General features: G+C 47.8%; 1 protein-coding gene and 1 long non-coding RNA gene across 13 annotated transcripts in view; one reads left to right on the plus strand and one right to left on the minus strand.

Annotated features, from left to right (window-relative positions):
- Window positions 1-399: 399 nt before the first annotated feature.
- Supt6h (SPT6 homolog, histone chaperone and transcription elongation factor) overlaps window positions 400-15,877 on the minus strand; it is a 36,614-nt gene continuing 21,136 nt past the window's right edge. For 8 of the 12 annotated variants that reach the window (XM_087571949.1, XM_087571955.1, XM_087571951.1 and 5 more), the window contains 18 exons: window positions 15,514-15,590; window positions 15,154-15,289; window positions 14,732-14,869; window positions 14,493-14,660; window positions 13,511-13,638; window positions 12,276-12,483; window positions 11,505-11,652; window positions 10,779-10,921; window positions 9,402-9,542; window positions 7,028-7,223; window positions 6,448-6,686; window positions 5,837-5,950; window positions 5,554-5,678; window positions 3,215-3,327; window positions 2,731-2,808; window positions 2,481-2,647; window positions 1,671-1,858; window positions 405-1,425 (listed from right to left, as the gene is read on the minus strand). In XM_087571949.1, coding sequence (XP_087428075.1) covers window positions 1,239-1,425; window positions 1,671-1,858; window positions 2,481-2,647; window positions 2,731-2,808; window positions 3,215-3,327; window positions 5,554-5,678; window positions 5,837-5,950; window positions 6,448-6,686; window positions 7,028-7,223; window positions 9,402-9,542; window positions 10,779-10,921; window positions 11,505-11,652; window positions 12,276-12,483; window positions 13,511-13,638; window positions 14,493-14,660; window positions 14,732-14,869; window positions 15,154-15,289; window positions 15,514-15,590 — 2,694 coding nt within the window. In that variant the 3' untranslated portion in view covers window positions 405-1,238. Of the gene's footprint in view, window positions 1,426-1,670; window positions 1,859-2,480; window positions 2,648-2,730; window positions 2,809-3,214; window positions 3,328-5,553; window positions 5,679-5,836; window positions 5,951-6,447; window positions 6,687-7,027; window positions 7,224-9,401; window positions 9,543-10,778; window positions 10,922-11,504; window positions 11,653-12,275; window positions 12,484-13,510; window positions 13,639-14,492; window positions 14,661-14,731; window positions 14,870-15,153; window positions 15,290-15,513; window positions 15,591-15,877 lie in introns of all 12 variants that reach the window. The other 4 variants (NM_001191820.3, NM_001440115.1, NM_001440114.1 and 1 more) reach the window with 1 other exon arrangement.
- LOC148002984 (uncharacterized) lies at window positions 5,248-5,949 on the plus strand. The gene is made up of 2 exons (XR_015631844.1): window positions 5,248-5,457; window positions 5,789-5,949. It is a non-coding gene; the product is annotated as an uncharacterized LOC148002984 (long non-coding RNA).

Raw genomic sequence — 15,877 nt, forward strand, 5'->3', positions numbered from 1 at the left:
GGCCCAGGATCTCATATTGCCCTGTTTATGCTACCATTTCCTTTTCACAGATAGGACAGTCAGCCTAAGAAGCTGTTGGAGAGATGGCCCAGCAGTTAAGAGCACTTGCAAAGAGCCCAAGTTCGCAATACCCATGGATGGCTGCTTATAGCCACCTCTCATTCCAGTTTTAAGGGGTCAAAGCCTTCTTTTGGTTTTTAGTGCACACACCCACACATGTACTTATGTAATTAAAGCCCAGTGGTGGTGGCACATACCTTTAATCTCAGCACTAGGGGGGCAGAGGTGGTTGATCTCTAAGTTCGAGGCTAGCCTGGTCTACAGAGTGAGTTTCTGGACAACCAAGACTACACAGAGAAAACCTGTCTCAAAAAGCAAAAAACAAAACCAAAACAATAAAACCCTTAAGTGCACGTGTGTTATTTATGTAATTCCAGCATTCAGTAGATCCAAGGCCAGCCTGGGTTAGAGACTCCATCTCAACATGGCCAACAACTGAAGAAGCCCACGCAGGGTCAGGGGCTCAGAGCAGGCAGGGAGGTGACCCCAGGCAATATGAGTCCTGGACTCTGGTAGATTATGAGAGGAAGTTTTTGGAATTCCAAACCGCTCTGAAGCAGCCCTGCAGAGCGAGGGAGCTGGAGAGGCCTGGGCAAGTGCTCTGTACAAACACTGTTTATTCAAATGACAGGTGAGAAGCAGGCGCAGTTAGGTGATGAGGGAAGGCAGGCAGGGGCTGGCAGGTCAGCACTGCTCCACATGGCCCTCACAGTCCTGCTTTGACAGCCACCAAGGTATTGACATCAGGACCAGAAACACTTTCCCTCTCCTTCCTGTTCCAAACTGAATAAATAGCATCGGTCTCCCCACACAGGCTGGGGAAATATACAAGTTGAGCTTGATACCTCATTGTAGCCTGTATCAGGTAAGGGCAGAAACTCAAATGGCTTCCGGGGACATTCCAGACTACTCCACCTTTGCTCTCCTCCCTGCTGCATTCCTTTCCCAGTCTGGCCCCAGGGCAGGTGGTTAGCATAGGCCTGGAATGGGACAACTGCTGTTTGGTGCACACCAGGCTCACAAGGCCACCCAGCCTGCCATCCAGCCAGGCTGACCACTAAAAAGAAATGTCATTTCACGCCACTTTATGGACAAAGAAAGAGGGGCAGGGAGTGAGGCTATTCGTGGCCAGGCCTCTTGGAGCTTCAAAGGTAACCAGAGTCCGAGGAACAGGCCCCCTATCGATCCATCTCGTCCAGGAGTGGGGTCGCATCGCCAGCAATGGACATGGGGGTGCTCTCGATCATGGGGCTGGGAGAGGGTCTTGGGGTCAGCCGCTGTTTCTGTTTCCGTCGTTCTGCCTCCTTTTCCTGTAGCCACTGCTCGGCCATCTTGCCCCAATCGATAGCTGCATGGCTGTTGGACCTGGAATAGGAAGGAAAGGCCTTAGAGACTAGGGTTTTTCTGGCATTTTGAGAAGAAGCCTTCCTCCCAGTCACTGGTGAGAGATCACCTTCACAGAAAGGAAGCACCACCCCCTGGTCTTTCATTCTTCCCCAGAAACCAGTGCCAATGGGAATATTTCATAGGCCTTGGCTTTCAAGAGGCCTCAGGCCACATGGCACCAGCATCTGTTCCTAGTAGTAACCAGTCTGTGCTAGGCTACTTACTTTGGCTGCTGTTGCCGTTGTCGGGAGCTGGAGGAAGGCTGGGGCTGGGCCTGGGTAGACTGTGGGGTAGTGCTGGCCTGGAGCTGGTGGTATTGTGGGGTGGTAATGGGCTGGCTCGGGGTTGTATAGGAGTAGCTCGGGGTCATTAGTGGTGTGGCCACTGGCTGTTGGGCTGGCGTTGGGAACACCTGAAGAAGGGCGAACAGAGAACCAGGGTGTTGTGTGGGCATGCTTGGCCTCATTGTGAATCTCTGGCAGACTCCAAGAGTTGGCTCTGAATAGTGCTTTTTGGCTTATCTACCCCAAGCAGTGTTTTGGGCAGGAAAGGGAACCCAGGAGGACAACCCTAGCACACAGTTACCTATCAATCCTTAACACTTCAGGTGGGTTGAGGGTTCTAAATATCCCACAAGGCTCTCTGCAAAGGCCAGCCCCCTTCTACCTTTTTAAAAAAAGCTTTTATTTTTTTAGGAGACAGAGTGTAGTCCTGACTGTTCTGGAATCACTCTGATGCCCAGGCTGGCCTCTAACTCAGAGATCCACCTGCCTCTGCCCTGGCTCCTGAGTGCTGGGATTAAAGATGTGTGTCACCACCATCCAGCTACCAGGCCCTTTCTCATTCCCTTCCCTATCAATTGTGCCAGAGGTAAGGAACATCTGTTAGAGATCGTTCCTAGGCTCAAGCTTATGATGTTCCTGGTAGAGGGCGTGGCCAGAGGTGTCTATAGGATCTGGGTCTGTATTGAGGGTTTATAGAACTGCTCCCTCTCCTCCCCATCCTATCCAGGAAGAGTCCTCCCGAAAACATACATGGTAGGCGCTACTGCCTCCTCCACTGCCACCGTAGCCATACTGGCTGGATGCCCACTGGGCTGGGGTAGCATTGGGGTTCTGTCCTTGGCCTGTCACAGCAGCAATGGCACTGAACATCTGTGAAGTCATGTTCTGAGGCAAGGCATTCACAGCCCGTGTCAGATCTGTAAATACAGATGTCCACGTCAAGGGTGTAAGTCCCTCTAGTTCCCCGCTGTTGTGTAAGTCTCAGCCCCAAACACCCTACCTGCAAGATTGATGTTGGCTGGGGTAGCATTGATAGAAGCGGGGGTCCGTGTTCTGCTGCTGCTACTGGGAGTAATGCCTGTAAGAAAGGGATATAGCCAGTTATGTTCCTCAAGAAAGCTACTTCTGGCTCCCAGTTTAGGAGTCAGAAGAGGAAAGGATGAGCAGGGAGAAAAGCTGTGCAGGCCAGTGAGTGGAAAACCTCCCTGCCACTGAGAGGCTGAGACGGGGTGAGGCAGCTGATAACTGACCTGTGTTGCTCACTTTTTTCTTATTTATTTATTTTATGTATGTGAGTACACTGTAGCTGTCTTCAGACACACCAGAAGTGGGCGTCAGATCCCATTACAGATGGTTGTGAGCCACCATGTGGTTGCTGGGATTTGAACTCAGGACCTCGGGAAGAGCGGTCAGTGCTCTCCACGGAGCCCCCATGTGTTGCTCACTCTTACCACAGCCTAAAGTCAGGGCACAGCAGAACTCACCTGGTACAGGATCCTGATAATGATCCTTAAACCACCGGAAGAGTCCATTCACAGTTGGGAAAATCTGGCCCCGGTACCGGAATCCTTCAGGAGTCACTGTTACATACTCTATCCTGAGGTTTTATAAGAAAACGGGCATTAGATACTGATTTTGCTAGTTTTATGTCAGTGACATATAAACTATAGTTATCAGAGAGGAGAGTGCCTCAAATGAGAAAATGCCTCCATAAGATCCGAATGTAGGCAAGCCTGTGGGGCATTTTTTAAAATTAGTGGGGCAGGGCCACCCCTGGGCCAGTCGGTGGTCCTGGGTTCTACAAGAAAGCAGGCTGAGCAAGCCATGAGGAATAAGCCAGTAAGCAGCCCCCCTCTGTGGCCTCTGCATCGGCTCCTGCCTCCATGTTCCTGCTGGGATTGAGCTCCTGTTCTTCTTTCCTTTAGTGATGAACTGTGGTGTTTCATCACAGCAGCAACTCTGATGAAGGCACACTTGTGGCGCCAAATACATACCAACCATATGTGCATATACATTAGCCATAAGGGGTGCTGGAGGAGGAGAGGTGACAGGGAGAGGCTGCAACCAACAGTACAGTCAAGGCGAAGGAGGCCATGGCCTTGTGCTGAGTATGGGCTGCCAGAGGAAGCTGTGCTGGTGGCTAACTGGAGATAGGATGCCTTCACTGAAGACAGCACGTTGCAGGAGAGAGTGATACCAAGGTTACAGAACATCAGGGAGGACGTGACCTCCCTGGCAGGTCCAGGTAAGCAGAAGAATTCTCTGGTACTCTGGAAGGTGGTTAGTTTGCTTTCATTCAATATTTCTGAGAGTAACAGAGTGGCTAAGAGGGTAGGCCTTAGCCTCATACCTGGATCTGGTCTAGCTTGAGTTCTGCACTTACCACCTATGTGACTGCTGTGTTCTCTCAAGGAGAGCCAACAACAGCTAAGAGTCAATGAATGGTAAGCATGGTGCAATCCTCACTTATACTTAGCCAAAACTTGCTTCCTGAATCTCCATACAAGGATACAAGTCAGGGAGTCTGTGCTCCCTTCTATGGGAAGCCACGGTGTTAAATTTTTTTTTTTTCTTTTTTTCGGAGCTGGGGACCGAACCCAGGGCCTTGCGCTTGCTAGGCAGCGCTCTATCACTGAGCTAAATCCCCAACCCCCACGGTGTTAAATCTTATTTCAGATTGTCACCCCACCTGGCCTTCATTAAACATTCCCACTCTTTTTTTTTTTTTAAATTTTTTTTTTTTTTTTAGATTTACTCATTTATTATATATAAGTACACTGCAGCTGTCTTCAGATACATCAGAAGAGGGCATCAGATCTCTTTACAGATGGTTGTGAGCCACCATGTGGTTGCTGGGAATTGAACTCAGGACCTCTGGAATAGTCGGGTGCTCTTAACTGATGAGCCATCTCTCCAGCCCAAACATTCCCACTCTTACAGGGCCCTGGCTGCTACTCTGTGGAAGGCATTGATGTGGCAGGAAAGCCACCTCAGAAAGGAGCATGATGCTTCAAGTGCCAAGTGTGGCACAGGTCCCAGAGCTCTCCTCAGCGGTCCACATGTGATCAGTGCAGAGCTAGAGCACAGACGTCCATTTCTCCACTGGGGTAGGAAGGCTGGTGGCAGGGCAGGGGCAGGCAGGGCAGCAGGTATGATTACTAGAGTGTGCAAATAGGCCCAGCAGATCAGCCTAAGGAAACTGGACCCAGGCTCAGGGTGAGCTTAAGGGGTGTGGGAAAAGGAATGCCTCAAAAAAGCAGCCTGTCAGTTACACATGGAAGGGAGCAGAGTGGAGATTCCTCCATTTCATCCACTGTTCAGTAGGCACAAAATATGTGCATTGTGGCATCAGTGAGCTACCATGTGCTCAGAGTTCTGGAAAGGTGGAAGAAGGGAGCAGAATGGAAAGAGCAGCATGACACCCATGTCCACCCCATCACTGCAGTGCCTGGGGAGTACTGGTAAAGGGGACGCCTTTCTTAGTTCTAGGCGATTCTTTGTTTCTTGTCTCTACCAGGCATGCCCAACCTTCTGACACCATGATACAACACTATCATTTACACAGTTCATGCTTGAGAACAACACAATCAACTTACATTAAAGAAAAAAAGAAAAGAAGAATGAAACTGAAAATCAAGTCACAAACAGTTCTCATGGAGCCTATGATCCTGTGCTGGGCCACAGCCTAGACACAGGTGCAATCAACCACAACCTCTGTTCTGAACAGGTAAGGGGACAAAGGAGGTAGAAGCAGAGTGGTGTGGCTTCTTCCTGGCCTGTGTGTGGACCTCAGAGGCAGCAGCATCTCAGCACCAGTGCTCACCTGGGTTTACCCCGGGGCTGGTATCCCAGGAGGAACTTGCCGGGCAGTTCCTTGCAGGCACAGATGAAGTAAGGGATGAAGGTGGGCTTCTCCTTCTTAGTTTTGATGAGCAGCTCCTCTAATTTCTGGGGGGTAGAATGAGGGGGACAGGTTGGGATGGTAGCATGCTTGGGATACAATGACTGGTGCACACACATGCACTTCCTTCACCACTGAGTCCCTATTCTCTCCCTAGTGTCCACCAGTACAAGCCTGGAGGGTGTCCAGAGGGTCCGAGGCTCACCTTTCGGTCCCCACCACTACAGTCCTGGTAATACTTGTGGTTCAGAAGGTCTCGAGCAAAGGAAGCCATGGGCTGGACGTAGCGGGCAACAATCTCATCCAAGTCTTCGAATTCCTATAGGAAGAACGTAAGGTCTCACACACATCACATCCAGCTAAGACTCCAGCCCTTTATTAAATCCTCCCTGAAGAGACAAGATGGCAGGGCTGACATCCTGATCCTGCTGAACCGCACTCCACTGCAAAGTCCCCTCAACTGACCAGCTGGCTTGATTAAATCCCAGCCCCTACCTTACCAGCAGTCTTAAGTACTAGCGGTGATGTCCCCTGTATTTACCAGCAGTGTTTTAAGTACCAATGTGATGTCCCTGGTATTCAGGATCAACAGGGACTTCAGATCTCCTTGTGGGATACAGACAAGACACCTCACATGTATGCATCTTCCCCTTCCTTGACAGCTGTTGCTAAGCTATTTTAAAAACTGAAATATAGGGAAAATAAAGCTAGTATTTATGCTACAAACTACCAAGCTCTGCAAACCAAACTTCGTATAATGTGACCAAGTCACTGTTAGGTGAAAGCAACCAGAACTTGTTCAGGCACAGCCCCCACCTCACTGTTGATCCACAGAGTGGCTCCCAGGCTGAAGGCATTTTCCTTGCCCTCCTCTCGCACATCCACATGCTGGTAGATGCCGTCACTGACTTTCCAGGTCACTGTCAGGTGGTTCTCCCCCTTGCTGCTCGGCCGAATGATAACGTCCCCTTGGTCCATTGTCTCCATCATCTTTTCTGCTTGCTTAAAATTTATGTTATGGAAGGACGGGTGTGCAATCACTCGCTTGATGTATGCTGAAGAGGGCAAAAGAGACAGACCAGGTGACAGGTTAGTGACAGGACAGTCAGAGATAGCTTTTGACCCACCACGGACTATGAGACACTGTCACACTTTCTGGGCTTGATTCCATGAAGTGAATGAGGTGTTACCCCAGTTCTTAGGCTGTCTGAGGAAATGAAGTTTAGCAAAATGTACAGGGAGACTGTGGGCTCCAGTCCTGCTCACGCCTGCCTTTATGTCTCTAGGTCCCAGAGCTTTGAAACTGGGCAGACGCTCTGGTAAGCCAACGCACAGCTCTGCAGCCTAGGTCTGTGGTATAAGCTGCTCAGGTGCAAGCCTCCTGCGGGGCACTCACTGGTCCGCTGCTGCTTTCGCTTCATGTCCTCCTCCTGCTTGTGGTCTGCGGCTTCGGCATCGAAGTCGTAGTAGGTGTCCTTGGGCAGTTTCCACTCATTGTTCCTGTCCATGAGGTCTGAGGTCCGGCAGGTCAGGTCTGCACTGAACTTTTCAATATCGATCTTCATGATGCGGCAGTGAACAGTCATCCCCACCTATATCCACAGAACATGTGAGCTGCAAGGGACAAAGACTGTGTAGCCCAGTGCTTTATTTCACATAAAAGAAGAGCAAAGCTCAGTCTGAAAGGTCGGACTTGCCCAAAGCCAGCCACCAAATGTCAAAGTAAGGGGTGGGTCGATGTATCCTGTACCAGTGCCGCTCACTCCTAGCTAGAAAACTGGAGTTATCATCACAGGTATTCCTCCATGTTGCTATCTAAAGCTCATGCCCTTTTTGGAAAGGAAGTGAAGTAATAGCGATTTTTCATATTTTTCCTGAAGAGTCTTTCCATGTAAATATTGGCTTAAGGCAGTCCGTTTGGATACCATTGAAAATCTTAGCTTCATTAAGAATGTCTTTTTTGCCAGGTAGTTGTGGTACACGCTTTTAATCCTAGCACTTGGGAGGCGAGGTAGAAGCAGTTGGGTCTCTGTGGGTTTGAGGCCAGCCTGGTCTACAGAGCAAGTTTGAGGACAGCAGGGCTACAGAGAGAGACCCTGTCTCAAAGGCAAACAGGTTTCTTTTGAGCACTGAGTTCACAGGTCTCCTAGACTCATAAAGGGTGTGGTAGTCAGTATCCAGCCCCTACAGGCTCATATACTGACATGCTTAGTCCTATGTGGAGCTGTTTGGAAGGATGGGGAAGTGTGCCCTTGTTGGAGGTGGTGCGTTACTGGGCCTAGGCACCGAGGGTTCAAAACTCCAGGCCAGGCTCTTCCTCTGCCCTTGCCTATGAATCAGGATGTAAAAACTCTCAGCCACTGCTATAGATCCATTCCTTCTGCTTCCCACCATGACGATCGTGGACTAACGTAAGACTTAAATAAGCCTTCAATTCAATGCTTTCTATTGTCAGTTGCCTTGGACATCATGCTTCTTCACAAAACCCTGAAATCAATTCCCAGCACTGCATAAAGACAGGTATGGCATATGTCTGTTAACTTTAGCACTTGGGAGGTAGAGGCAGGCAGACCAGAAGTTCAAGGTCATTCTTAGCTGTGTACTGAGTTTGAGGCCAGGTTGGGTTACATGAGATTTTACCCTTGAAAACAAAGAATATTTTATTCCCATGAATTTGCCACTAATACCCAGAGATCTGAAATATTTTTAAAGATCTATTAATTTATGTACATTATACATAAGAGTGCTTTGTCTGTGTGTATATCAGCATACCAGAAGACGGCATAGGATATCATGGAACTAGAGTTTACAGACAGTTGTAAGCTGCCTTGTGGATGCTGGGAATTGAACTCAGGATCTTTGGAAGAACAGCCAATGTTCTTAACCATGAAGGTACCTCTTCAGCGCTTGGAGATCTGAAATTGATCCTTGGAACCCACATAAAAAGCCAGATGAGGTAGGTACCATCAACACTAGGGTGGAATTGGATCTAGTAGTGCATGCTTTTAAATCCAGCATGTAGGAGGCAGAGGCAGGTAGATCTCTATATGGTCTATACAGCAAGTTAAGGCTGGGGTTACAAAACAGTATTGCCCCTTCCTCACCAAGAAAGTTCAAGCGGACAACCTTACGTGGAAAGAATCAACTCTGTTAAAAAGTTACTCTCTGAACTTTAAGTGTATTCACTGAGTGTCCAGCTAGAACTCTGGCACAAAGTTACTTTCTGTCAAGCACGCACACATGCATGCACGCACAGCCTGGGGATAGAACACGGACACACACCAGGCTGGAGCCTCAGGCGGAGAAGATAGGACAGAAGGGAGCTGGGAGATTTACTGCCAAGCTCTCACTTAATGTGGCCCTGTTCCACTCGGACGCTCAGAGGTAGTCTATGGACAGAGCTGTGCCATACAGCCTTTGAAATCTCCTGAGCAACACTGCCCAACAAGGAGAGCAGGCAGAGCTTTCTTGTTTGTGATGTTGGGTCTCACTCACTTCCTGCTATGTGCTGAGCACAGCTTCCCACAGGAAGGAGCCCTCTTCCAAAGAGCTGGTATCCAGCAGAAACTGCTTTACAAAAACAGTAGACAAAAGCCACTACTCATTCAGATGCTCTCCTCAGCTTCTCCCTGTTATTATAAATCCTTTCTACCCTCTCCACCAGCAGTCACTGGGAACAGAGCCTAACTTTTGGTGGGAGCAGCTCAAAGCTAGAAAGCCCAACAAGGCAACTGGAGAATGCATGACCCCTGAACCCGGCTGCCATCTACCTTCACACGCTCCTCTGGCCTCTTCACCACCTTGTCACTGAGGAATTTGGTAGGGATGAAGCCAGTGACGCCGTTGTCTAGCCGTGTTTTCACGCCAATGGCCTGGCCAGGGCACGATCCACTGTCAAAATGGTTCCAGACCTGAAGAACAGAGAGGAAGACTATTAAGATTCTGGAGCCCGTGTGTACAGAACAGAGCAGCCAGGAGGGCTGGAGAGAAGGCTCAGTGGTTAAGGGTATTTATTGCTCTTACAGAGGGTCTGGATCAATTCCTAGAATCCACATAGCAGTTACAAACAACCCTGACTGCAGTTATAAGGGGATAATGCCCTCTTCTGACCTCAGAGGATACCAAAGATACCACATGGTGCATAGAGACATACAGGGAAAACATTCACACCTAAAGAAAAGTGAATATATATTTATAAAAAAAAAGAAAAGGAGCAGGGAGCAAGGAAGATGACTCGGTGGGGAGAGGCTCCTGCCACAAAGTGTGATGATCTTAGTTTGATCCCTGGGATGCACACAGTATGAGAACCCACAATGTATCCTCTAATCTCCACACACAACACACAGTAGCATGAACACACATAAAATAAGTAAGAAAATTAAAAACCATACAAACCAACAGAAAAGAGTATCCAATCAGCTCCCCACCAAGGGAGAGTTTGATGCTTGGCACTAAAGGCCATTAGATGAACCTTTCATGATTAACTGATTCGAACCCCACTGGGATTCCTTTTGTTCTGTTCTGCTTCAGTGAGTGTAACAAGTGTCTATGCAGGAATTTGCTACAATGGACCTAATAAGTGAAAAACCAGAAAACACTGGGTAGCTTTTGAAGAGTAAGCTAGTTGGGTGTTGGGTGAGGTGGGTATGCCTTGAATCTCACTCAGCACTAAGGAGGCTAAGGAAGACAGATCTCTTAAAAGTTCAAGGCCAGCTTGGTCTACACAGTGAGTTCCAGACCAGCCAAGGCTACATAATAAGACCTTATCTTCCGGATAAAAAAGAAGACGGGCGGGCCAGCAGACAGGCATATAATGCCTAGAAGAACAAAGGGAAAATCAGAGTGGGAAGAATACAGAAACTGCACAGAGCTGATGTGTACTTTCAAGCCAGTGTTAGTAAGGCCACTGCCCACCCTGAGGGTGTGCATGCACAGTCTCATGGCCTAACTTGCTGTGGTGACAGGAAGAAAGTGGGACAAGAGTTAAAGGGCACAGTGACTGCAGCAGAATGGAAGGGGACACACAGGAAGGGACTTCATACTAAGAATCGCCCCTCTTCCTTTGTGTACTTGTTTGGTGAGAATACTTTTCTCTCTCCTTAGCAAACTTCAGGTAAGGAAGCTCTGCAGTAACCCACAGCACATACCTCACTCAGCTCAGGGAAGTTGTCCTGTTGACAGAAGGGGCACTGCCACAGCCCTGTCTCGTCATTTCGGATGGCCTGGTCATAGCTCTCACCCTGTGGGCGCCTGTGAGCGATGCCCGTGACATTACAGATGATGAGCTTTCCTGGAGGACAGAAAGCAGTTAACAAGACGGGGAAGCTGACTCATTCCCATTCCCTCTGCTGACACAGCATCCATTGACAGAGACCTTCCCTGGACTTAACACCAGGGAAATGATGCCTGTCAGACAACTCTATGAAGTTGTCAAAAGCAAGCTACAAGTAGAACTTCTATTTTGGCCGCGTTGGGGACTGAACTCAGGGTCCTGCAAACATTAGAAGTGTTCCAGCAATTAGAAGTGTTCAATGCCTTTCCTCCTCAAAAGTTGCTTTTGGTCAGTGTTTTATCACAGCAGCAGGAAAGCAAACGAGGACAAAAGATCTCTTGGTCTTCCTCACCTGAAGTGTAAACCTGTCTTTCTTAGTGTGTTTTTCAAGACAGGGCTTCTTTGTATAGTCTGAGCTATTCTGGAACTTGCTCTGTAGACCAGCCTGGCTTCAAACTCAGAGATCTGCCTACCTCTGCTTCCCCAGTGCTGAGATTAAAGGCTTGTGACACCATATCCTGAAAATCTATCTTCATTTCAACTGGAATCACATTTTAGTTTATACGCATCCCCCGAGTATAAATCCAGCCTCATAACTTACCAATGTAGAAGGTCTCTGGTGTCTCTTTGGTTAGCATATTGAAGATCTCCTCTGTGTTAGGAGAGCGGTAGGCCGTCCGGAGGTCCTTATATCTACAACTGAGCTCTGCTCGGATGTCATAGAGTGTGATGTGTTTGTCACCATAGCCCTAAAGAAAAGGTCCATCAAGAAAAGCCTTGCAGCCCTCAACCGACTCACTGGGAATTTGTGACAGGAGGCAGCAGGCAGTTTTGCACTGTCTGTGCTTTTCTTTTCTGTCAACATTTACTACAGAAAATTCTCCTTTGCTTCTTTCTCTCCCACCTTCTCCCTCAGTGGTGTCTATGTTGTACAGGTGGCTCCTGAATGTGTCATCTTCCTGCCTTAACCTCCTGGGTAGCTGGGATTAGTTATTACAGGAGTGTGTCACTGCTCCTACCTCAATAAAGAAAATTTCAAAGTTACCCACAGGACATTGCTACCCATGGGACATGCTTTAGGAAACCCCACGTATAAAGCAAGCAATGCAAAGCTCCACTGTTGGAAGGAGGAAGGAGGGCTTCCCTCTGTTCCGCCTCCACTGTAAGGCTGTAGCACTTGACACTTTTCCCGGCTCACTAGTGAGTGGCCAAAAGCTTCCTTCCAAGACCTAGTACGGCATGGGAGGGGAGAAGAGAGGATCAAGGCTCCAGTACAGCACTATCAGGTTTCTCTGGACATCTGCTACCCAAGTCCCTTCCCACACAGCTGCTTGAGATGAGTCCTTGCCTGCCAGGGCCTACAGCCACCTACCTGTCTCTCTAGTTCTTCTGCAAAGGCATCAAGGTCTAAATCCTTTAGTCGCTCCGGGTTTTCCAAGATTTCCTCAAGGGCTCCTGCAGGATTGGCGTCCTCTGCAGACTCGTCATATTCCAAGGCATCTACTGCCATCTTTCTGGCCCACTCATATGTTTCAGGGTGGACTCGAGAACCATCAAGAACTTCAATGTATGAGTCAGTGCTGGAAGAAAGGCAGAATTGGAGCAAGATTAAAAACCAGAAGGTTTAATTAACAACCCACCAATGTGGAACTGGCTGGGCAAACCAGGGCACTCCATACGATGGAATACTACACAGCCATTAAAAAGAATGAAGTAAATTTATGTTTGCTGACATGGGGAGATGGCCATGATATACTGATATACGTGAAAAATGCACTGCAAAACACTATGAACCATGTGATCTCATTTTTGAAGTAAATGAGTAGTTAGTAAATGCATAGCAAAAATAAAATTTAGAAAATTGTAGTATACATAAAAACTGTTATGGTAGTTTTCTCTGGGGGGTGGAATTATGGGGGACTTCCACTTTCTGTATAATAGTTCTTTCTGTTGAAATTTTAAATAGTGAACTTATGAGTCATAATATAAAACAAGAAGGGGGAAGAAAACCTCTGAAAATTTGCTGGCAGCTGTTTTCCCCCATAAAGCCTTCCCAGGCTGGTCTTGCCCGTGCACTCACATGGGCCTATGTTATTCGTGGAGTGTTACAGCAAAGCTGAGTGGAAAATGAAGTTTTAGAACTTGAAGCCTATTTCCCCACTGACTTCCATTACTGAATGAGGAGCTATGTGCCCGTGGAAAAGATCCTCCAAAGACTGAGTTGATAACTTCTGGAGAGGAAGAGGTCAATAGTGAAGTCTCAGTACCACCATCCTAAAACAGAACAAATCTCTCCCCGTCCTGCACCTCTTCATACCCATGCTCTTTTCCCATGGCCCCTTGCTTGTTCCCAACCTCATCTGGCTGTGACAAACCCTGAGCACAATGTTCTGCTTTCTCCTTGAGGACAATGCTGGTGTCTGTGTCCCTCTCACATGTAAAAGCCTCTTGCTGATCTTTTCCATAGGGCAGGGGCAGCTTCTTACCTTCTCTTTAAAACATTTCCTAATTTCAATGGCCTGGGGCCCTTTCAAAGGCCTAATTCCCTGAAGCCCCAAGTCAATGCCCAAGGAACTGTTCCTGGCCTATCTAAGCAGAGGGTATCACCTGTCCCCCAGAGAGGCAGTGTCGATCTTGAGGAAGCCAGCACAATTCATGAAGACTTTGGGACCCATGTGACACATGGTGACCAGCTGAGTCCGGCTCTCGAGTCGAGTGTTGTTCTGTTTCAAAATCTAGGGAAGAGGGCTGGAAGTGAGTAGGGCAGTAATTGGGCCCTGTCTCCCGAGACTGCTTTCTGGCTTCTGATAGACACTCTATGTCACAAACTCAGCATCTGGGACATCACTAGGTTATCAACTAATGATGCCTTTAATGGGCTACACATTACCTATCAGACTAGGAATTGCTGGGCGCAGTGGCACACCCATATAATGCTAGCATGTCAGAGAGTGAGAGAGAATAGGAGTTCAAGGTCCACTTCAGCTATGAATAAGCTTGAGGCCACTCAGGGCTACATCAAACTGTCTCAAAAAATAAAAACAAGCCCAGGCAGTGGTGGCACACACATTTAATCCAAGCACTTAGGAGGGTGAGTTTGGGACCAACCTGGTCTACAGAGTTAAGTTCCAGGACAGCCAGGGCTACACTGGGAAACCCTGTCTCAAAAAAAAACCAACCAACTAACCAAAAACCCCAAACAAATAAAATGAAACAAAACGAAACAAAAAGGCAATGACATGTAACTGTGCATGGCTTGAAAGTGTATCTCAACATATGTAGAGCAAGCATCATTCACATTAGACAAACAATGTTATGAATGCTGGTGAAGCTCTCTCTGAAACCTTCTTGTTTCCATTGGAAGAAGAAACTTAGCTCTTCTGGCTTTTCCCTCATGGCCTATGGTCATTGTAGAATAGTAACAGTATAGTGAGGAGCAGGGTTCAGCCCCCAGTGCCTGAGGTTGGCCTCTGACACTCAATAGGCTGAGTAATTCTCAACAACCTACTTTACCTCTCTGATCTGTCAATCATACTGGCAAAAATTCTTCATACTTAATGAAATGATTATTTTTAATCAATAGACCTACCTTCAGCAGGTGGGTCCCTTTTCGAGGTCCCAGGCCACAGACGTACTGGATCAAGGCCTGGCTGTAAGGATGGGCAATGGCACGGTTGACATCGACCCCAACCTCATTGACCCGATTGATGAATTCACAGTACAAGGCGTTGAGCAGCTCCTCTTTCACAACATGCTCCTACCAACACAGTAGCAAGTAAGGTTACTGTGCCTTCTGACCCACCTGGCCTACTTGCCAATCCTACTCACCTGCAAGGGATGAAACTTGAGACATAGGATGTCTTCATCAGAGCTGCACACCTGGGCAAATTCTATCAGAGGGTCTTGAATGCGCCGGGCTAGAGAAACCGCTTGTCTCAAAACTGGTGGATAATCACGGAACTCTGCCTAGAACCAAAGGAAGGTCACAGAACCTTAGGGTGTTCTCAATGACAAGGAAGAGAAATCCACACCACCCTGGCTAGAGTCCACTTTCTTATCTTCTTTTCCTAGAATCACTTTAATCTCTGCAGTTGTCAATCTGAACTACTTCTGGTAGCCTAGGAAGTGTGTGCATGGGTAAACTAAAAGGTGTGTAGTCCTAACCCTGACAATCTGTATTTCCTGTCCAGTCTCTATGAGGTCTGAAGCAGTTTCCAGAGCAAGCCTTTGAGGTGAGGAATCAGCATTACCTCTGATTTTTTGCTGTTCATATACAGAATGGCCAACTCATTGTCAACCAGCTCCACCCCAATAGAAGAAAGCTGTTGGCCTTGGTCCAGCTCATGCACTATGCGCTTCACATCCTCAATCAACATCTGGGCATCCCTACAAGGAGGAGGAGGACTGGTTAAAGGTTGTATTTCATCAGGAATGGATAGTGTCTTGACTGACGTGTAGGGGAGAGGAGAGCCTTAAGACAAAGAAGAACCACATCTCCAGAGAAACCCAAGGATATTAACGTCACTCCCAGACACAAAGTCTCTGTTCCGGGCATGTACCCAATTCAGCAACAAGAGATGAGTGCCTCAGAGACACATGCTTCTCCTTACCTGTTTTCTCCTGCAACAGTAACTACATGAGGCTTCTTATTCACAAGAAACTTCTTTAGAGTCTCAATATCTTGAGCCTGAATTAAAAGAAAATTGTAGCTGAACAGCTCTGAGCATGGAAAGTTTTCTGGGTATGGTGGCAGGTCTTTAATCCCAGCATTTGGGAAGCAGAGGCAAGCAAATCTCTGTAAGTTCGAAGCAAGGCTGGTCTACAAAGGGAGATCCACGGCTATAACAGAGAAACCCTGTCTGAGGAAAAGAACCCCCCCTCCAAAACCAACAGTAACATAAACCATAGTTGCTAATTAACTTTGTTATTTGTTAGAATGAGGTTCTTACAACATTTTAAGATATGATTATCATA

Source organism: Rattus norvegicus, chromosome 10 (assembly GCF_021556685.1).
Source record: "Rattus norvegicus strain SHRSP/BbbUtx chromosome 10, alternate assembly SHRSP_T2T, whole genome shotgun sequence".
Taxonomy (NCBI): domain Eukaryota; kingdom Metazoa; phylum Chordata; class Mammalia; order Rodentia; family Muridae; genus Rattus; species Rattus norvegicus.